Genomic DNA, 23,302 nt, shown 5'->3' with positions numbered 1-23,302 from the left:
AATTTTGATAGAAATGTGTCAACAATCGGCTGTATAAAGCGATCACGTGACTTACCATGGTCACATGATTAAAGCACTCTATATAACCACCTGTAAACCCCATATCGTCAGTTTTTTTTCGGCGTAAAAATACACAACGATAGTTCGAAAAAAAGTTCAAAACACTAAAATTCCTTATGGACGCGTCAGTTGTTTTAAGTTGTTTAAAGTATAACGACGTATCGACTTTGAAATTTGAATGGAATATGGGATGTTTTCCGTGTTTTAATTTTGTTTTTTTACTCATTTTGTCACTTTCTTTGAACTTACCTTCATGCTCGTTTGTCGGTAAAATGTGTGAAAAATATCAATTCATCAATTAAAAGCTATCATTCATAAGACCAAACAAATCCATGTGAAAACAATGAATTTGTATACAAGAACCCTCCCCGACTCGTTAAGCACAACAATAGGCCAATAGATCAATTATCGGATGATTGATGATGACCTCGACGACACACGTACCAATTAACGGATTAGTGTCAACATGTCCTGTGTTTTACGACCAGTGTCCCGGACAGGCAAAATAGCTGACTTGCATTGGTAAAATTAAGATAATCGATTCCGAGATTTTTTTTTTCGTTTTTTTTTTATGACTTTCGGGGACAAACATGCACCCTCCGTGACTCCGTGACAGAGATACGATTTCCGGGACTATCCCGGACGTCCGGGACGTTATCACATGTATGCGCTCTTGATGTGTTTCATTTCTGACCATCTCTTTCTGTATGTGTTTAATTTGACCCTCTCCTTCTGTATGTGATCAATTTATGACCCTCTCTTTCTCTGTGTGTTCAATTTCTGACCCTCTCTCTGTTCAATTCCAATCATTCTTAGTTTTCAATTTCTGACCCTCCGTCTCCCTCTCTCTCTCTGTTCAATCCCTGACTCTTTCTTTACCAATGTCAAAGTTAGTTTCATTCAATTACTTTTTTATGTTTGCAAATGAAGGCAACAAGTGTCATTTAAAATACATTAAACTAATTTCTCTTAAACGGAGAAGGGGGGTGAAGCCCCCCGAAGCTTTCTGTATTTCAGGGATTCTAATACCCTTTTCTGCCTTAGAATAGTGTTCAAGGAGTACACCTTTCGGTTTGGTAGATATGATTATGTTCAACACGAAACATCCTCAATCAGAACAATTATCAGGAATCTTAGCAGTGAAGTTTAACACCTTTGTCTTTAAACAAACTTTAAATTTACTTTTTTTTTTACCTGAAGTCACAGGCATTAGACATGTACCTGACATTTTGGTTCAGTTGTCCACTTCCCATAAAACTCAACTGGCTATGATCAAATGCCTATGTATGAACAGTCTACACTGTGGGATGTTTGATTTATAATAATGAACAACATATCAATTATCATGCTTGCAAATGTATATTGTAAAAGTGTTATTTATTCAATTTTTATGTATCATAAGAGTATTTATTCCATTTTCTGCACATTTGATGAGAATATAATCTATTAATTATTATACATATTATTCCAAGTAATATCTAAACGGGACTTAAATGCTTTGGCAGCGTAGCCGTTGTGGACATGGTGGACATTGACGTATTCTGGTCCCCAAGCCAGATTTTTTCCCCTCATGGTGTTACATGAGTCCAGTAGCACACAGACTAGATTGTCCCACAGCAGTTCAAGTCTCTCAAACAGGCTTTCAAATTCTATGAAAATTGATTCAGAATCAGCCCTTGTGATTTTTAAGGAGGCCAAATGTCTCAACACTATTTCTTTCTCTATAGCAGAAAAATAGCTGCAACAGTTTTCTCATTGTTTGTGTTTGTTGATTTGTCTTAGTTGAAACAAAATCGAGATCCATTAACTCCTCCACATGTTCATCATTGAAATGGCTAGCCACTTTGTAAGTCATCTTGTATGATGCTGTACACCTTTGAAGTTTTAATTCGCTGAGAGCTTTTGTATCTTTGGCAAGTGTCTTCAGTAAGACACACTACTGTGGTGCCAGGGAGCATGTTCAGCCATAAATCCAAGTATCATGACCTCTGGATTGAATTGTCAGTCATTGACAGGAACAACTGGATGAACTGGCTGAGGTGTCTGTTCATCCCTGACTTTTCTAACCATCAACATACCTAGAAATACAAATTACAACTATAGAATTTAAATCTCACTCAAACTGGGTCCTCAAGAAGTTTTATTGAACTGCCTCAAATAGAAAATAAAATGACTGCCTCTATGTAATAAATATTACTACTACAAAATATTTATTCATTTTTTTTTTCAATTTGAACCAAACCAATTTTCATTTGAACCTCCCATTAAGGTCAACAGCCCATTCTTATTGAGAACAATGCTTCAAAAATTATGAGAATAATAATGGAACGGTTTACAGCGTAAATTTCAATCAGCCAAATAAAATTTGTAAAATAAAAATCGATTATAATGACACAATCCGAATCGGGATGTCCGAAATAATGCTACATGCGCAAAATTCATTCTCAGTTTGATCACTTTCTATTAACTTAAAAAGAAACGTTTCGGGAATTTCTCTAAAAAATAAATGGCATATGTACCCTTAAAATCGACGACTCGATGTTTTTAGAAGTTGGTGGTGGTCGTTTTATTTCCAATTTTCCAATACCTGTTTATTCATCTTCGTCATCTGTCATATCCGGATACGATCATCCGGATACTGTATTCTAGTCCCATCGGTAATTTCCGTTATCACCGGATGCTATCTTAACCAATCATATAGCTCGATTGCCAAGACGTAAATAGTTTCGTTAATTTCCGGCTTTACACTTCCGGAAAACTCACCTTTCGTACCCATATTGTTCGAACTGAGCTCGAATCGCTCCCTGTACCCTTCCACCCTAGAAAAAAAGTTCAACGGATTTACATTAATCTCAAAATCGATATGTGAGGCCTTAAATCCGGAATTCAGGATTAATCCGGAATTTTATCATCCCTGATGTGTTTAATTTTCGACCCTCTTTTTTTTTCTTTTCTGACCCTCTCTTGATGAGTTTCATTTCTGACCCTCTCTTGATGTGTTTCCTTTCTGACCATCTCTTTCTGTACATGTTTAATTTGACCCTCTCCTTCTGTATGTGATCAGTTTATGACCCTCTCTTTCTTTGTGTGTTCAATTTCTGACCCTCTCTCTATTCAATTCCTGACCCAATCTTTCTTAGTTTTCAATTTCTATCCCTCCGTCTCCCTCTCTCTCTCTGTTCAATCCCTGACCCTTTCTTTACCTATGTCAAAGTTAGTTTCATTCAATTGCTTTTTTATGTTTGCAAATGAAGGCAACAAGTGTCATTTAAAATACATTAAACTAATTTCTCTTAACAAAAGGAATTTTATAATATCAAGACTTCAAAACATCCATTTCCCCCTATATTAAATTAATTAAAAAAACTTTCCCCCTATATTAAATTAATTAAAAAAACAACACTTTAATAGTATGGCTATTCTACACAATTTCTATTGTATGATTTTCTAGACAATTTCTATTGTATGTTTCAAACATGACAAAAATAAAACTGCATAACTACATGCCATGCTGCGCCATAAAAGCAAAGCATCATTTCTGCAAACCACAAAAAAATGATAACATAAATAGCTATTATTTTAATTAACTAGCTGAACTTCCCTTTCTAAGGTGTAAAAACAGTATCTTTTCTCTTGACATAATACCTTTTTCAATTTGAAAGTACATAGTCATACAATATTGTCCCACATTATGAAAACACAGACATGAACAGTAAAGCAAGGGCACAGTAAGCGGATACCAACACCCGTCTCTATTAGATTCAGCTCACATAGGATTGTAAGTCAAAGGAATACAGGTCTGAACTCTTAAAACAGAAATATTCTACATAGGTGCGAACATTTCTATGTGAGTTCTTACCTATTTAGATGTTGACAAAGAATATTGATTTTACGCAGACCGAGAAAATGGACAATTCTACTTTAGTTTTTATCCTTGACTTGACTACCTACATGAAATGGATACGTGTGTATATCGGTAATACAGCCACCTGGCTTAGAAAACATATCTGGAGCAACATCTTATATTTGAACCACAGCAATGGGGCTTGCTACAAAATAAATTGTTCTTTTGAAATTGTGAACAAATTTACAAACTTTCATGTTGTTTTTTTTATAATTATCTTCAACGGTTTCAGTTGAAGCCAACATTTAAGTTGTTTCTAAACATCAATGATGGTGACACCAAATGTACAACAGTACAGCAATCATGGTTTGTGTTAACCAATCAGTTTAGAGGCACAGTAACCAATCAGTGTGTAGAGGCACAGTAACAAGTCAGTGTGTAGAGGCACAGTAACCAATCAGTGTGTAGAGGGATATTAACCAACCACTGCGTAGAGGCACATTAACCAATCAGTGTGTAGAGGGATATTAACCAACCACTGCGTAGAGGCACATTAACCAATCAGTGTGTAGAGGTATTGTAACCAATCAGTGTGTAGAGGCACATTAACCAATCAGTGTGTAGAGGTATTGTAACCAATCAGTGTGTAGAGACACATTAACCAATCAGTGTGTAGAGGCACAGTAACCAATCAGTGTGGAGAGGCACAGTAACCAATCAGTGTGTAGAGGCACAGTAACCAATCAGTGTGTAGAGGGACATTAACCAACCACTGCGTAGAGGCACATTAACCAATCAGTGTGTAGAGGGACATTAACCAACCACTGCGTAGAGGCACATTAACCAATCAGTGTGTAGAGGTATTGTAACCAATCAGTGTGTAGAGGCACATTAACCAATCAGTGTGTAGAGGTATTGTAACCAATTAGTGTGTAGAGGCACATAAACCAATCACTGCGTAGAGGTACATTAACCAATCAGTGTGTAGAGGTATTGTAACCAATCAGTGTGTAGAGGCACATTAACCAATCAGTGTGTAGAGGAATTGTAACCAATCAGTGTGTAGAGGCACAGTAACCAATCAGTGTGTAGAGGCACATTAACCAACCACTGTGTAGAGGCACATTAACCAATCAGTGTGTAGAGGCACAGTAACCAATCAGTGTGTAGAGGGACATTAACCAACCACTGCGTAGAGGCACATTAACCAATCAGTGTGTAGAGGTATTGTAACCAATCAGTGTGTAGAGGCACATTAACCAATCAGTGTGTAGAGGAATTGTAACCAATCAGTGTGTAGAGGCACAGTAACCAATCAGTGTGTAGAGGTATTGTAACCAATCAGTGTGTAGAGGCACATTAACCAATCAGTGTGAAGAGGTATTGTAACCAATCAGTGTGTAGAGGCACATTAACCAATCACTGTGTAGAGGCACATTAACCAATCAGTGTGTAGAGGCACATTAACCAATCACTGTGTAGAGGCACATTAACCAATCAGTGTGTAGAGGGACATTAACCAATCAGTATGTAGAGGCACAGTAACCAATCAGTCTGTAGAGGCACATGAACCAATCAGTGTGTAGAGGGACATTAACCAATCAGTGTGTAGAGGCACATTACACAATCAGTGTGTAAAGGCATTGTAACCAATCATTGCATAGATCATTTGTGTAGAGCCACAGTAACTGAACACTGAAGAAGTGCATTAATCAATCATTGTGTAGCGGAACAGTAACCAAATATTGTGTAGAGGCACAGTAACCAATCATTGTGTAGATCATTGTGTACAAACACAGTAACCAAGCACTGTGAAGAGGCACAGTAACCAATCATTGTGTAAATCATTGTGTAGAGGCACAGTAACCAAGCACTGTGTAGAGGCACAGTAACTGAACACTGTGTAGAGGCACAGTAACTGAACACTGTGAAAAGGCACATAACCCAATCATTGTGTAGCTCATTGTGTAAAAGCACTGTAACCAATCAGAGGCACAATAACCAATCATTGTGTAGGTCATTGTGTAGAGGCACAGTAACTAATCATTGTGTAGAGGCACAGTAACCAATCATTATGTAGAGGCACAGTAATCAGAGGCACAGTAACCAATCAGTGTGTAGAGGCACAGTAACCCATCAGAGGCACAGTAACCAATCATTGTGTAGAGGTACAGTAACCAATCATTGTGTAGAGGCACAGTAACCAATCATTGTGTAGATCATTGTGTAGAGGCACAGTAATCAATCAGAGGCACAGTAACCAATCAGAGGCACAGTAACCAATCATTGTGTAGAGGCACAGTAATCAATCAGAGGCACAGTAACCAATCAGAGGCACAGTAATCAATCATTGTGTAGATCATTGTGTAGAGGCACAGTAATCAATCAGAGGCACAGTAACCAATCATTGTGTAGATCATTGTGTAGAGGCACAGTAATCAATCAGAGGCACAGTAACCAATCAGTGTGTAGATCATTGTATAGAGGCACAGTAATCAATCAGAGCCACAGTAACCAATCAGAGGCACAGTAATCAATCAGAGGCACAGTAACCAATCATTGTGTAGAGGCACAGTAATCAATCAGAGGCACAGTAACCAATCAGTGTGTAGAGGCACAGTAATAAATCAGAGGCACAGTAACCAATCAGAGGCACAGTAACCAATCATTGTGTAGAGGCACAGTAATCAATCAGAGGCACAGTAACCAATCAGTGTGTAGAGGCACAGTAATCAATCAGAGGCACAGTAACCAATCAGAGGCACAGTAACCAATCATTGTGTAGAGGCACAGCAACTAAGAACTGTGAAGAGGCATAGTAACCAATAATAGTGTACATCATTGTTTTGGTACAGTAACCTTTTATTGTGAAAAGGCACTGTAACCAAGGACTTTGTTGAGTCACAGTATCCAAGCACTGTTTAGAGGCACTGTAACAAATCATAGTAATTACTCATATCAGGATCAAAATAATTGCTGTAGATCAGAAATATTTTCCAAGAAGCACCAAATAAGGACAAAGTATTCACCATGATTATGGACAACTTCTAGCCTCATATGTTCATATGAAGCAGTGTTAATTTACCTACGCTATAACATTTCATAGCACAACTGAAATGTGCTTAATGAAACTCAATCTATTAACTTAAGTACACCATATGACATTATCTTTATGTAGATAAAACAATAAGGGTGTAATTGACATAAAGGAAAGGTGTATTATGTAAATCTTTTAAGGGGCGACAATAGAGTCAATTCTGTACAACACTTACACATCAGGACAGAGATTCATCAAGATTCTTAGGAGCAATTTTGTAGGAGAGATAATGAACAGTAGAACTGCCTAATTGAATGTTTTCTCTCCTAGGTACAAATTTGCTCCTAGAATTCTTGTTGAAATGGGCCCCAGATTTTCTACCCCGACTTAAGTCAAACCATTTGGTCAAATAAAATGCCAGTAGATAGAGAGAAATTTCAAGAACAACTGAAAAGGTAAGATAAAACAAATTTAAAATATTCTTGTAAAAGAGTGGCTATGAGAGAAAGAGGCATTTTGTTTGAACATTTTCCATGAAACTACTAGTCACACGGTTTTACGTACCTGAAGTGGCTGCTTCAGAAATAGAACACAAGACAAAAATGAAGATTATGATGTCAGAAGTGAAATGATAGAAAGATTCAAATGAGCACTTCAAACAATTGCTAACGCTTGGCCATTTGTTACTTGTCTGTTTAATAAGGGGCATAGCTTTAAAAATAGTTTTGCCAGAGATATTAGATTTTGTTGAAATGTGTGTATTGTCACATTGAACATGTGTACCAAGTTTCATTTTGATATGTTCAACAGTTTTCAAGTTATGGCTAACATCAAAGTTTAAGTATGCTATGACAATCATTATGTTAATATGAATATGACAATATCTCAACTTCTTTGCTAAAAAAAGGGAGTTGACAAGTTATTTGTTTTTCTTTCAAAAATGATATACTTTCTTGCAAAACATACTGAGACATTGTTTATAATGATTGTGTGTATATTGCCACTGTAAATAGCCCATAAACATTAGAAGTCATTGGTAAAGAATATCTCACAAAGAATAACTAACTGAACAGAAAATACTTATTCATTGGTCAAGTGTCATAATGTTATTTTAACAGGGAAGAGACAGAAAATAATAGCTCATTGGAAAAAGTGTGAAATTACTATTTGACCTGAAAGAGACAGAAAATAATAGCTCATTGGAAAAGTGTCAAAATACCTTTTGACCTGAAAGAGACAAAAAATACTAGCTCATTGGTCAAGTGTCAAAATGTTATTTAAATAGGGTAGTGACAGAAAATAATAGCTCATTGGAAAAAGTGTGAAATTACTATTTGACCTGAAAGAGACAGAAAATAATAGCTCATTGGAAAAGTGTCAAAATACTATTTGACCTGAAAGATACAGGAAATAATAGCTCATTTAAAGTGTCAAAATTCTAAACAAAAAGGAGATATAGAAAATTGGAAAAGGGTCAAAATGGTATTAAAACAAGAGCTGTCACAGAGACAGCGCGCTCGACTATTCCGCCGCTTTTCAATGTAAGGATTGAAAAGTTTTGGCGAAACATGCATGAATCACTGTTAGATTAGATTTCAATGCAATACATGGTGTGCTGAGATATAAACATAAATGTCGTTCCATGCAAAATATCAACGAGAATTTCTAAGTCTAATAATAAAGGGCCATTATTTGCAAAATACAGTTATCTAACTTGGTTATTCAATTAAGTTGGGTGGTTGAATACCATTGTATAAAGTCTCAATGCAATACATCAAATAGTTGCTGAGATATTATCCTATGTGTGCTAACATGCAAGACCTTAACCAGAATTTCTAAGTCGCATAATAAAGGGGCAAAAATTATATAGTATAAAAGATAGAGTTATCTTACTTGATTAAATAAGAAGGTTAAATAGATGGGAGCCTGTGTGTAAATTTTTAATGCAATACATGACGTATTTGCTGCGTTATTGACTTAAAAGTGGTTACATGCAAAACCTTAACCAGAATTTCTAAGTCAAATAATAAAGGCCCATAATTTGCATTATATTCAAAAAAAGTGTTATCTGGGAATACATATCTAATGTTTCAATGCAATACATGATATATTTGCTGAGATATTGACTTAAATGTGGTAACATGCAAAACCTTAACAAGAATTTCTAAGTCAAATAATAAAGGGCAATTATTTTGCATTAAATGCAAACTAGAGTTATCTAACTTGGTTAATTAAGTAGGTTGGATGGTTGACTACCATTGTATAAAGTCTCAATGCAATACCTCAAGTAGTTGCTGAGATATTAACCTATGTGTGCTTACACGCAAAACCTTAACCAGAATTTCTAAGTCGAATAATAAAGGGCAATTATTTGCATTAAATGCAAACTAGAGTTATCTTACTTGGTTAATTTAGTAGGTTGGATGGTTGACTACCATTGTATCAAGTATCAATGCAATACCTCAAGTAGTTGCTGAGATATTAACCTATGTGTGCTTACACGCAAAACCTTAACCAGAATTTCTAAGTCGAATAATAAAGGCCTACTATTTGCATTATATTCAAATAATTGTTATCTAACTTCATTAATTTAGTATGTAAGATAGTTGGGAATACATATCCAAAGTTTCAATGCAATAACTGATGTATTTACTCAGATAATGACTTAAAGGTGCTTACATGCAAAACCTTAACCAAAGTGTGAAGCCAACGCCGACGCCAACGCCGACGCCAGGGTGAGTAGTATAGCTCTCCTTATTCTTCGAATAGTCGAGCTAACAAGAGGGCAAAGATGGCCCTATATCGCTCACCTGATTGGACAAAGGGTTTTTGATCGGACAACATACTGGATGCCCCACACCTGTACACCATAGGTGAAACTTTAATGCGTCCTGTTTTTTCAATGGGCTTATAAAACCATGAAAAATATGTATTTGATAAAAATGTTACAAAGGGCCATAACTCTTACAATATTTAAGTTAGAGTTATATAACTTGTCAATCACATTGTAACTGTGAATGAATCCATGAAGTTTTAAGTTGATATCATCAATGATTGTAAAAGTAATTATATAAAAAAAAAATTCTCTGAACTGTCCAGCGGAGAGACATATAGGTATCATGAAAAGTAGACCACCCCCTGCAGGCCAGGTGTTTTACGAATCAATATGGGGTGAAGGAAACTGATACAGGGCCACCTACGGATCATTTCTGCAAAATAATGTTGAAATCGGGCCAGCAGTTTCTAAGAAGAATAGTTTCAAAGTTTTTCCTTTCGGTTGCCATTGCAAACAGAGTTCTGCATGTACCACTTTTATTGAAGGAATCTAGAAGAAGACCACCCAAGGACCACTCATTCATAGCTTTTAACTGATCTTTTTACTTTAATACTAACGGTTTAATATGGCTTCTTCGGAAGATCAAACAAACTCCTAAACTGTAGCTCAAGCTACACACTTTTATGTATAACATAAAGAGTAAAAACTTTTAAACAATAATCTGCAGCAAGATTATTTAACAGCTATTTGCCAAGATAAATATTTAAAGGCCAAAATTATACTTTCTATAACATTAGAGCTGTTTTTATTTTGATAACTAAAATTAACTTGGATTAAAAACAAATGGCATATCAAAAAAATGCTTTACTTATAAAAAAAGTCAATTTTTTTTACTCGAATGAAAGACATCCATGTAAAAAAAACATCCAAAAAAGAAGAAGAGCTAAGATTAATAAAAGTTTGAGATATTATAAAATTTGAGCTAAGATTAAAAACAATTTGAGCAACGATAAGAAAACATTTGAGCTAAGATAAATAACAATTTCAGCTAAGAAAAGAAACATTTTGAGCAGCCAGCAAAGAAACAATTTGAGCAGTTAAGATAAGAAACAATTTGAGCTAAAGTAAGAAACAGTTTCAGCCAAAATGAGCTGAATAGCTCAACTCAAGTATATTGTAGGCCAGCCAATAGATATGCATCACAGACACTGAAACGTTCAGGGTGTTCAACCTACCTGCGACGTCTTTTTTGATTTCACATATGTGGTGATACAGGAGGCTGGAGCTCGATGCACACAACGCTCATGAACAGTGTATTTACAAACTGAAAGTATAAGCAGAAATATGAAATACTGGAAGTGTATGAAGAAATATGAAATACTGGAAGTTTATGCAGACATATGAAATATTGGAAGTGTATGAAGACATATGAAATATTGGAAGAATATGCAGAAATATGAAATACTGGAAGTGTATGTAGACGTATGAAATACTGGAAGTGTATGCAGAACTATGAAATACTGGAATGTTATGCAGAACTATGAAATACTGGAAGTATATGCAGAACAATTGAATACTGGAAGTTTATGGAGAACTATGAAATACTGGAAGTTTATGCAGAACTATGAAATACTGAAAGTAAAGCAGGTACGTATATATGAAATACAGGAAGTATAAGCAGAAATATGAAATACTGGAAGTTTATGCAGACATATGAAATACTGGAAGTATATGTAGAAATATGAAAAACTGGAAGTATATGCCGAAATATGAAATACTGGAAGTATATGTAGAAATATGAAATACTGGAAGTTTATGTAGAAATATGAAATACTGGTAGTATAAGTAGAAATATGATATACTGGAAGTTTATGCAGACATATGAAATACTGGAAGTGTATGCAGACATATGAAATACTGGAAGTATATGCAGACATATGAAATACTGGAAGTATATGCAGACATATGAAATACTGGAAGTATATGCAGACATATGAAATACTGGAAGTATATGCAGACATATGAAATACTGGAAGTATATGCAGACATATGAAATACAGGAAGTATAAGCAGAAATATGAAATACAGGAAGTATAAGCAGAAATATGAAATACTGGAAGTATATGCAGACATATGAAATACTGGAAGTATATGCAGACATATGAAATACAGGAAGTATAAGCAGAAATATGAAATACTGGAAGTATATGCAGACATATGAAATACTGGAAGTATATGTAGAAATATGAAAAACTGGAAGTATATGCCGAAATATGAAATACTGGAAGTATAAGCAGACATATGAAATACTGGTAGTATAAGTAGAAATATGATATACTGGAAGTTTATGCAGACATATGAAATACTGGAAGTGTATGCAGAAATATGAAATACTGAAAGTATATGCCGAAATATGAAATAATGGAATTATATGCAGAACTATGAAATACTGGAAATATATGCAGAAATATGAAATACTGGAAGTTTATGCAGAATTATGAAATACTGAAAGTATATGCCGAAATATGAAATAATGGAATTATATGCAGAACTATGAAATACTGGAAATATATGCAGAAATATGAAATACTGGAAGTGTATGCAGAATTATGAAATACTGAAAGTATATGTAAAAATATGAAATACTGGAAATGAATGCAGAAATATGAAAAACTGGAAGTATATGCCGAAATATGAAATACTGGAAGTATATGTAGAAATATGAAATACTGGAAGCATATGTAGAAATATGAAATACTGGTAGTATAAGTAGAAATATGATATACTGGAAGTTTATGCAGACATATGAAATACTGGAAGTGTATGCAGAAATATGAAATACTGAAAGTATATGCCGAAATATGAAATAATGGAATTATATGCAGAACTATGAAATACTGGAAATATATGCAGAAATATGAAATACTGGAAGTGTATGCAGAATTATGAAATACTGAAAGTATATGTAAAAATATGAAATACTGGAAATGAATGCAGAAATATGAAATACTGGAAGTATATGCCGAAATATGAAATACTGAAAGTATATGTAGAAATATGAAATACTGGAAATATATGTAGAAATATGAAATACCGGAAGTATATGCCGAAATATGAAATACTGGAAATATATGTAGAAATATGAAACACTGGAAGAATATATAGAAATATGAAATACTGGAAATGTATGCAGGAATATGAATTACTGGAAGTATATGCAGCAATATGAAATACTGAAAGTATATGCAGAAATATGAAATACTGGAAATGTATGCAGGAATATGAATTACTGGAAATATATGAAGAAATATGAAATACTGGAAATGAATGCAGAAATATGGACTACTGGAAGTGTATGCAGAAATATGAAACACTGGAAGAATATACAGAAATATGAAATAAATATGAAAAATACGAAGAAAATGCAGAAATACACTTAATAGATCACAGGAGACACATTTTGCTGACTATATTTTGCAAACGTTTTGGATATTGTTCGTCTATGAATTTTTTACATGTCTGAAGTAAAACCTACTTTTTTTCTTCCCATCAGTCTTTGCGTACATAAACCCTAAATGGCAGGTTTCAATACACATTTCATTAATTGTTGCCAGGTACATTTATTTTTTCGCAATTATCAATGGTTAATAATTACGCCTAATGTAAGTCCAATCATTTGCAATCTAAACAAACAACTGCCAGGATTTAACTTATTTAAACATGTATTGCAATGTGTTGTTTGTGTCAGCTGCAGATCAAACGGTAAATTGTATGACGTCAGGGCAAGAGTGGTATAGAGAAAAAAACAACATGACATTGTGGTAATGTATTGCAAGGCACTAAATGAAGCAAAGTGCAGTTTGTCTGATGAAAATTAATATTGGTCAGTCGAATACCGTATGATCCAATTTTACTCTATGCTGGTTAACCAACTACTGTATTCACCACATTTGCATCTAGGCTGGTTTGAAAGTACCTTACTATTGGAAAAATAATTATCAATTATCATCTTTTGAGAACCTTCAAGTCATGGCCAAAATGTTTTAACTCACTACAAATATGAATGACTCTTTGGGTGAACGAAAAATAAAATACGCAAAATAAATTATTTTTGAAAATAATTATGTGTGTACGAATTAAAAGTGAAAAATATGAAATACTGATAGTATATGCAGACTTACAAATACTGGAAGTTTAAGCAGACATAAAAATACTGAAAGCATAGTATTACACACATAAGAAATATTGAAAGCATAGACAGACATTTAAAATAGTTGAAATTATTTGGACACATACTCTGTAAAAATATTTACTTTTGAGTAGCTTTGTTTTTCATTCAAATCACAGAGCAGTAATAGGCCCAATTTTGGCCATATTTCAAACTAATGACTCTTTAGTCAATTAGGACAAATTATGTTGCATGATGAGGAAATACCAAACTGATTCCTTTTTATTGTTAGGCTTAAATATGAAAACCTACCTACCCATCAGGAAATAACAAAGCACTGTGAACAAATCAGCATCTTTAAATTTCTTAGATAACAAGCATTAAGCCAAATTCACCAAGAAAACTGAATGGTTAGGTCATATGTGTTTGTATTTCCATATCGGACAAGAAATTTAACTGTTCACAATAAATACATATTTTCTTGGTTATAATCAATCTGGCATAAGTATCACATACTTAACTTAAAACCAGCAACTTACATGTACAACACAACCCTTGTTTTCCGAGACCAACGAGAAGGTTTAGACACAAGTTGCAGTAGGCTGGCTTGTTGAAATGCTTCAACCTCCAGACATGGGTACCATCATCCTTCACATTCTGAAAGGTCAAGGTCAAACATTGAGATGAAGGTCAAAAATCATATCAAGATAAGAAAATACTTCGATCAAGGTCAAATATATAGATCAATGCCAAACAATTATATGAACATAAAAACACTTAAATCCAGGTGAAATAATAAGATAAAGGTCGAACAATATTGTAGGTCAAATAATAATATCAAGGTCAAACACTTCGATAGAGGTCAAATACTTAGATAAAGGTCAAACATTAGATGTTGGCCATGGGTGAAAAATGAGGAAGTTACTTTATTAAGATAACAATGAGTATTTAAAGCTGCACTCTCACAGATATACCATTTTTACAACTTTTTTATTTTTTGTAATGGAAAGAGAAAATTTTTGCCTAAACATATGCAAACCAATGATAACAAATTGCTGACAAAAGACCATATATTATCACAGATTTTCATATTTCTGTTCAAAAATTAATGTTTTATGGCTTAAACCATTACTAACAGTTTAAGAACAAGAGGGCCCTGAAGGCCCTGTATCGCTCACCTGATCCAATAAAGATCACCAAGAATAACATTCTGATCAAGTTCCATGAACATATGGTCATTAATGTGGCCTCTAGAGTGTTAACATGCTTTTCCTATTATTTCACCTGGTGACCTAGTTTTTGACCACACATGACCCAGATTCGAACTTGGCCTAGAGCTAATCAATATAAACATTCTGACTAAGTTTCATGAACATACAGTCATAAATGTGACCTCTAGAGTGCTAACAAGCTTTTCCAATGATTTGACCAAATGACCTAGTTTTTGACCACACATGATCCGGATTCAAACTTGACTTAGAGATTATTAATATAAACATTCTGACCAACTTTCATAAATATACAGTTATAAATGTGACCTCTAGAGTGTTAACAAGCATTTCCTTTAATTTGACCTGGTGACCTAGTTTTTGATCGCACATGACACAGATTCGAACTTGGCCTAGAGCTAATCAATACATTCATTCTGACTAAGTTTCATAAACATACAGTCATAAATGTGACCTCTAAAGTGCTAACAAGCTTTTCCTATGATTTGACCTAATGACCTAGTTTTTGACTGCACATGACCCAGATTTGAACTTGACTTAGAGATTATTAATATAAACATTCTGACCAACTTTCATGAAGAAACATGTATAAATGTGACCTCTATATTGTTAACAAGCTTTTCTTTAAATTTGACCTGGTGACCTTCTTTTTGAGCGCACATGACCAAGATTCGAACTTGGCCTAGAGCTAATCAATACATTCATTCTGACCAAGTTTCATAAACATACAGTCATAAATGTGACCTCTAAAGTGCTAACAAGCTTTTCCTATGATTTGACCTGGTGACCTAATTTCTGACCGCACATGACACAGATTTAAACTTGACTTAAAGATTATTTATATAAACATTCTGACCAACTTTCATGAAGATACAGTCATAAATGTGACCTCTAGAGTGTTTACAAGCTTTTCCTTTGATTTTACCTGGTGACCTAGTTTTGACCGCACATGACCCAGATTCGAACTTGATCTAGAGATTATTAATATTAACATTCTGACCAAGTTTCCTGAAGATACAGTCATAAATGTGACCTCTATAGTGTTAACAAGCTTTTCCTTTAATTTGACCTGGTGACCTAGTTTTTAACCCTAGATGACCCAATATGGAACTCGTCCAAGATTTTATTGAGGGTAACATTCTGACCAAGTTTTATTAAGATTGTGCCCAAATTGTGACCTCTAGAGTGTTAACAGTCAAATTGTTGACGACGGACACAGCGCTCAGGTGAGCTAAAAATGCGTAAAACATCTATTTTCAAACATAAATATAAAAAAAAATTTATCAGCAATCTTATATAAATGGTTTAAATGGATTTTGCAAAAAATTGGCTTGTTCCAAGACAAAAAATAAAAAAGTTGTCAAAACGTTCAATCTGTGCAGCTTCAAAAGGAATTTAAAGGAAAGTAAAATAATTGATGTTGTACTGAACTTTTATTCTGTTATGTGCATCAACATATTATTTGTTGTTGTTTTTAACAATTATTTAGAAATTGGCCAAAACAGAACAATATGTTATCATCATTAGGCCAAAAAAACAACAACCTGTGTTTCCGGTGACATGGCGAAAAAAAATAGGGTTGGTCGGTAGGGATTTTTTTTGATTTTTTTTTTACAGTTTCCATATCATGCAATTTTCTGTTGAATCATAACAATTATGTTATATCTAAGCGTTTCATAATTTACAAAAAGTCACAAAAAAACACCTTCGACTGCCGTATTTTCCCGCCAATTTTGCCCATGAAATCTGGTGTTTTTTGTATACAATACTCGTTTATAAGTCGCGATCGGTTTTTAAAAAACAAATCCAGCACTTCAATTTCTACAGATCTGTGATAATGTTCTACCCAAACAGTCAATTATTAACTAGTTTGTTAATTTGCATGAGGAAAATCGCCGATTTTCTTGTCAACTGTGAGCTCCTTAAACTAGGCCTTCAAGTGGAGGTAGGTTAAAAATAGAACAAGTAAACGCGGATATGGATTTATTTTACTTATCTTATTTTCGTACAATCAAAGTTTCATTCATATTTATAGTGAATTCAAACATTTCGGTCATTGTTATAAGATTCCCAGACAACGATTATTGATTATTATTTTTTTGATCGTATGGTATTTTCTTACCAGCCTAGGCGAAATCTTGGCAATCAAATGGGATCGTACGGTATCCGACTGACCGAATTAAATACAAACCATAGCCACGCGCCTTTGATATTATCACCGCTCGTGCACTGACGTCACAAATAGTACCGTTTGATCTGCAGCCGACACATTCCAATAAATGTGTCGTGAACTTTCGAAGGTTTTTAATTGGATTTCAGTTGATGGGACTTATTTTTAATAAGGCGAAATAAATTACCATTGATAACTGCGGATAAATTAATGTAGTGAAATGTGTATCGGAAGCTGGCAAGTAGCCTGTAATCTTAAGAAGCCTGCATGATATACGCAATGCCTAATCGTAAAAAGAAAGTTTTATTTTGGACATGAATAAATAACACTGCGAGCTATAATCCTTAATATTTTCATTTTAAAAACTGCAAAATGTCTCTTGTGATTAACCACGTGTTTGGACCATAACCATGCGTTTGTCAATTTGAAGATATCAGACAGGGTTCGCCGCCCTCCGCCATTTTGTAATCCTGTTGACATAGCGTCTCGGTAATACATAATAAGGAATGAAAGTTTATTCTTCGGGTACATAGAAAGACAAAGAACGAAAATAATGACGATATATTTAAAAAAAATATAATTCTTTTTTACCATAGATTTTTATTTTTTTTACTTTTATGTCTAAAAAAAAGATTAGGGTCGGCGAGGAAAAAATAGGGTCGGTCGGGTCACCGGAAACACAGGTATTTTTTTTTTTTGGCCTTAGTAAACATTGGATGAATGTGTTTGACTTCTTAATTTCAATGCAACAGTTAACTGAATGTGTTAACAATGAATAAGTTTTCCATTTGCATGGCACTTACATTGTTATTCATAAAATATTTAGAAATACGTAATGAAAATACTTCATCCATATAATATACTTCAAGCAAAGCAGTGCTAATTAATAATCAGTTTGGCTTAGGACAGGATTATATATTTAACTAGCTAGGCAGGTAATGCATTTGTCTGCAAAACTGTTAAAAGCATTCAATTTGTTAAGATAAATACAAGCGAAAACGATTCTACAGAAATGCCATGCTATTGCATTATTTCAGATAAAGGTTAATATCATTTGTCAATTTTCGTAATTGCACTTCCAGAAATAAGCATTAATAAACAAGTAACAGTACATAATTATCTGGTATTAGTAAAATCAAGTGAAAACAAGAGTGCAAGCAGAGCAAACAACAATGCTCATCATTCTGTTGTTGTTTTACATTAATCAAGGGGCATAACTCAACAATTACTAAAGCCAGACTTATTGGCCTTGCTACACATGGAGTTTTGTCTCTAATATTTTTACCAAAGTTCTTTTGAATATCTTGAACGGTTTTGGAGTTATGGCCAAAGCTAGAGATTGTGCACGCCGCTGACGACATGACAAGGCTATGACAATACGTCGACTTTTCATAAAAAACAGACAAGCTCAGAAATAACAAGCTATGCAAACAAGCAATACTCAAAAAATAATTTAAAGAAATTGGTACAGTGTAACTAAATAACTGTATAATTATAAAAATAGTGTTCTTTTTGTTTTAAAATTTTCTTCAAAATATGACTTTAAGATTAAAAAATGTTTTATTTTATGATTAGCAAGAAAAGAACTTTGCTTAATTCATGAATAAAATATCACATTCAATAAATTTTTTGGGCAAGAAAACATTATCAGTCAACTGCATGTTATATTTTATTAAAATGATCATTATGGATAAGAAAAGTTTAGGAATGAATATTGTCATGTGAAAACGTTGTCAAACTCAAAATAAACTGCAGTGTTAAAGCATGTACACATGTTATGAAATAACACAAGAAAAAATATAAATTTTTACGAAAAACTTATTACAGAAGCTGCACAATAAATCACCACTTCTCCAATTTCATTCTTACCATCGTACTATGGTGTTTTGATCTGATATTGTTTGGTCCTAATTGATGTTGAACAAACATTGCCAAGTATAGAAATGACTACACCTATTAGAACTAAGTAGTAGTTACTTCACCCACTACCCGAGTTTTTTAAATTATACATGAGCAAGAGTGTATAACTTCAATCACGAGGGTTGCGGGTGATGTAACTGTTCTGTACCATGTTGTCAAGGATAATGTTCAAAAATTAGCATGTAATATAAGTGAACAGCAGTGAAATTTATCGACATGCAATTTATTTTACCGTTGAGCTTGCATATGACGGCTGTAAATAGTGTTGAAATTTTAACAGCACAATAGTGTTTGAATAGTTAAGCTCCGCCTTCTTTGTTACCATTCCAATATGAAAACTAGAAGCGCCGCAATGGGACGAAACCAGGTTTTTGTTATGGGCAATCAGAAATTATAGCCAATTAATTTGTTGTATGACTTTATCTTTACTTTTATCAAAAAGAGACGTAACTGAAAATTACTGTTGGCGGAAACCATTTTTCTATTATTAGTAAAAGTGACCTTGACCTTAGCCCCTCCCCACTCAAAAGCAATTCCAAGCTAGCTCTTCACATAAGCTACCTACACACTAAGTTTCATCAATATCTATCAATGCTAACTTATGTTATTGGGCAGAAACCATTTTTTATATTTTTAGTAACAGGCGACCTTGACCTTAGCCCCACCCCCCTCAAAAGCAATCCCAAGCTAGCTCTTTACATAAGCTACCTACACACCAAGTTTCATCAATATCGGTCAATGCTAACTAAAGTTATTGGGCAGAAACCATTTTTCTATTTTAAGTAACAGTGACCTTGACCTTTTTTCTATTTTAAGTAATAGTGACCTCCACCTTAGCCCCTCCCCACTCAAAAGCAATCCCAAGCTAGCTCTTCACATAAGCAACTTACACACGAAGTTTCATCAATATCGGTCCATGCTAACTAAAGTTATTGGGCAAAAACCATTTTTCTATTTTAAGTAACAGTGACCTTGACCTTAGCCCCTCCCCCTCAATAGCAATCCCAAGCTAGCTCTTCACATAAGCTACCTACACACCAACTTTCGTCAATATCTATCAATCCTAACTAAAGTTATTGGGCAGAAACCATTTTTCTATTTTTAGTAACAGGCGACCTTGACCTTAGACCCTCCCCACTCAAAGCAATCCCAAACTAGCTCTTCACATAAGCTACCTACACACCAAGTTTCATCAATATCTATCAATGCTAACTAAAGTTATTGAACAGAAACCAATGTTTGACGCCCGTCAGCCCGCCCAACGACAACCTCATTCTAATAACCCGGTTTTCGTTGAAAACCTGGTTAATAATGTAAAGACAAAAACCAAAATATCATTTCAAGTAGTCATTACTGCACCCATGGACAATTAAGATTTTGTTTTAATTTGCCCAAATGCTAGTAGTTGCATGGTAAGAGCTCTGCCCACTGATTACTGTACTGATATTAATCTTAAAATACCCTGCAATATGGTACAAAGGAGCTAGCTACTTGTGTTTTGTTTAAGCAAAGGAATCATTTGAAAAATTTAACTTGTAATGCATTATGAATACATATTTAAACTGAAAACAAATGTTTTTATATTTCAACATCTAATACCCGATGCCATGATTACAAACTGTCTCAAGTCCTAGTCTAGATTCAGACACAGAAAAGAAGAAAAAACTCTGACTTAAGACTGTTTATAACCCCTGAACTTAATTATTATAATCAGGTATAGTATATTTATCATATACATTTTCTCATGTGTTATTTCACAACGTGGTAAAAGACAGAGAATGGGGGTGTGTGAAGAAAAAGCTAAAAAGAAGTGCTAGGTACAACCTGAGCTGTGGGTTAAAACACACTAATACCTCCTGAAAACATAAATGGGCATGCAGAACTGAAAATAAACTTCAAAAACACAAGACAATATTGAAATAAAATGACAACACACATCACAGAAAGTGAAATAGTACACACTGCGTCAACAGAAATTAAATAAAAATATTGATAATGATCAGTCAAATTACTAATTTCTTGTACATTTTTGTCACTACAACTGAAAGTTGATATCATACATTCCAATAAACTCTTAACCAACTTTATTCCAACTTACAAAGTAATGTGGCATCAAATGATGTTATCAATTTAAGCATTAGTCATAACGAAACAGAACTGAGCAGGCTCTATAAAATACATATGGAGCGCAAAATAATAAAACCAAAACAAAATCAGTTATTTGCGACATTCACAATAATTACATTCCCATGCAAATATCTGAACAACTACCACCCTTACGAATGACATATTCATCAAAACAACCTTCAGTAACTTACTGATATTATTATAAACTTTTTTGTCTTGATGCTTTGTATAAAAGGAACACATAGATTTGCAAAAAACAGTTTGCTTCCTAAACAGCTTTGTAAGTAATCTTTTGTACCAAGGCGGTATTAATTATTATAGTTTCATGCATGATTGGTCTGCTTATGTTGTTTTGTATGTTGTATGTCTCTAGTTAAGTGTCTGTTAGGCCAAACTCTTGTGCCGTTAAACAGTGTCTTTATTATTTTTTCACTACTTAATTTGTCCCTGTAGTTTTCACTGTATTATTCATGCATGTTACTCATCATTTTTCAAGGTTAAATAAATATGTAACCTTGACACTATATAACAGATGGCAAAAAGGTGTTACATGACCTTCACCTTTGAACAATGAAAAGCAAGAAACCTAAATTTATTAAAGTTTCTCATGAAAATGTCAATCAAGACAACAATACAGCTAGACTAATGTTTGCAAAGGTATGTGCTCCTCTTAAAGGAGGAAGAAGACAGTTTAGAAAGGTAACTCATTTTAATACACAACCCATATACAGATAATTCAAGGGAGATAACCAAACAATATTTTACACAACTGAATAAAGAATACTCAAAAAGAGGGAAAACAAAATGATTTTCCCACAAAAGATTCCCCCCCTCACTAAAAAATAAGAGTACTCAAGAGAGATAATCAAATATTATTTCCCCATATATGAGTCATCAAGGGAGTCTACTCACAGTATCAAGTCCAAGAAGCACAAGAAGGGGTATGGTCGTCATGCCGCCACGTTTCCATTCCTCTAGTGTCACAGTACCATCAGAATCATAGTCTATCTCTATCATCATGTCTTGCAATATCTGGAAAATATTGACAATGAAGGTAATATTTGGAAAGTTCTATGAAAAAAGGGAGGTAAATCAGTAAAACAGTAAATCAAACAATCAAAGAAGCTTAAACATGTACAAGCTGGTGTAGAAATAAAATCTCCATAAAATTTAATGCCACTTCATAAACAAGGGCACAGCAATGGCAATGGCAATGCTTGTCTGTTGTTTTTTAGTTGAAAAATATGGGCATATTACTAAACAAATCCTACACCAGAGTTAAGGGCCTTGCTGTACATGTGCACATTGTCTCTGAGAACATGTGTACCAAGTTTCGTTTCAATTATCTTGAATGATTATTGAGATATGTTCGTTTAAAGTATTTTCATGACCACAACTCATGATAAATGCATGAAGAATATGTCAATGACTTTCTTTAAAACACACAAGCTTAAAACGTCAAACTATAAATTATTTCTGACTTCCTATAAGGATAGCAATTCTACTCAAGCTTTGCCCTGATATTTCATAAATCAGTTGTGACTTCTATATTTGGGCAAACTGAAGCTGTTTTAAACCAACTCTTAAAACAGAAAATGCTTGATGGTCTTATAATATCTCCCCTCTCTTTCAAGTCAAACCAGTCTGTTCGTTAATGAGAATCCAAGAATAGTCTACCATCAATATTCCAGATTGTGACAATATTGTACTACTTTTCATAAAAAGGTTTTTGTTATTTTATCTCATTAATTAATGGTGAAGAATAATGCATGAAAAATGAAACTCAGTTATGACATAAAATAATAGGTTATTTTTTTTAATTAGTGAGCATTAACTTTTCCCCCTAGGAATTGGTATGTGAATACACAAACATTAAGATAATTAAATTGATTTTCCCCCAAATCATTTAGAAAGGCAAACTTGCCTCCAGGGTAATCAACAAATGTGAATGCAAAATATTCCTACCGTTTG

The 23,302-nt window shown here is 34.0% G+C and overlaps 1 protein-coding gene across 3 annotated transcripts in view; it reads right to left on the bottom strand.

The window, feature by feature from the left end:
* The window catches only part of LOC128233463 (diacylglycerol kinase beta-like), a 94,911-nt gene that overhangs the window by 19,047 nt on the left and 52,562 nt on the right, over positions 1–23,302 (bottom strand). For 2 of the 3 annotated variants that reach the window (XM_052947140.1, XM_052947139.1), the window contains exons 9-11: positions 22,243–22,363; positions 14,425–14,544; positions 10,953–11,041 (exon numbers count right to left, since the gene is read on the bottom strand). In XM_052947140.1, coding sequence (XP_052803100.1) covers positions 10,953–11,041; positions 14,425–14,544; positions 22,243–22,363 — 330 coding nt within the window. The remainder of the gene's footprint in view (positions 1–10,952; positions 11,042–14,424; positions 14,545–22,242; positions 22,364–23,302) is intronic. The other variant, XM_052947142.1, reaches the window with a different exon arrangement.

The sequence above is a fragment of the Mya arenaria genome, chromosome 5 (genome assembly GCF_026914265.1).
Source record: "Mya arenaria isolate MELC-2E11 chromosome 5, ASM2691426v1".
Lineage (NCBI taxonomy): Eukaryota > Metazoa > Mollusca > Bivalvia > Myida > Myidae > Mya > Mya arenaria.
The sequence above is the reverse complement of the archived record's forward strand: the minus strand, read 5'-3'. Positions and strand labels throughout refer to the sequence as shown.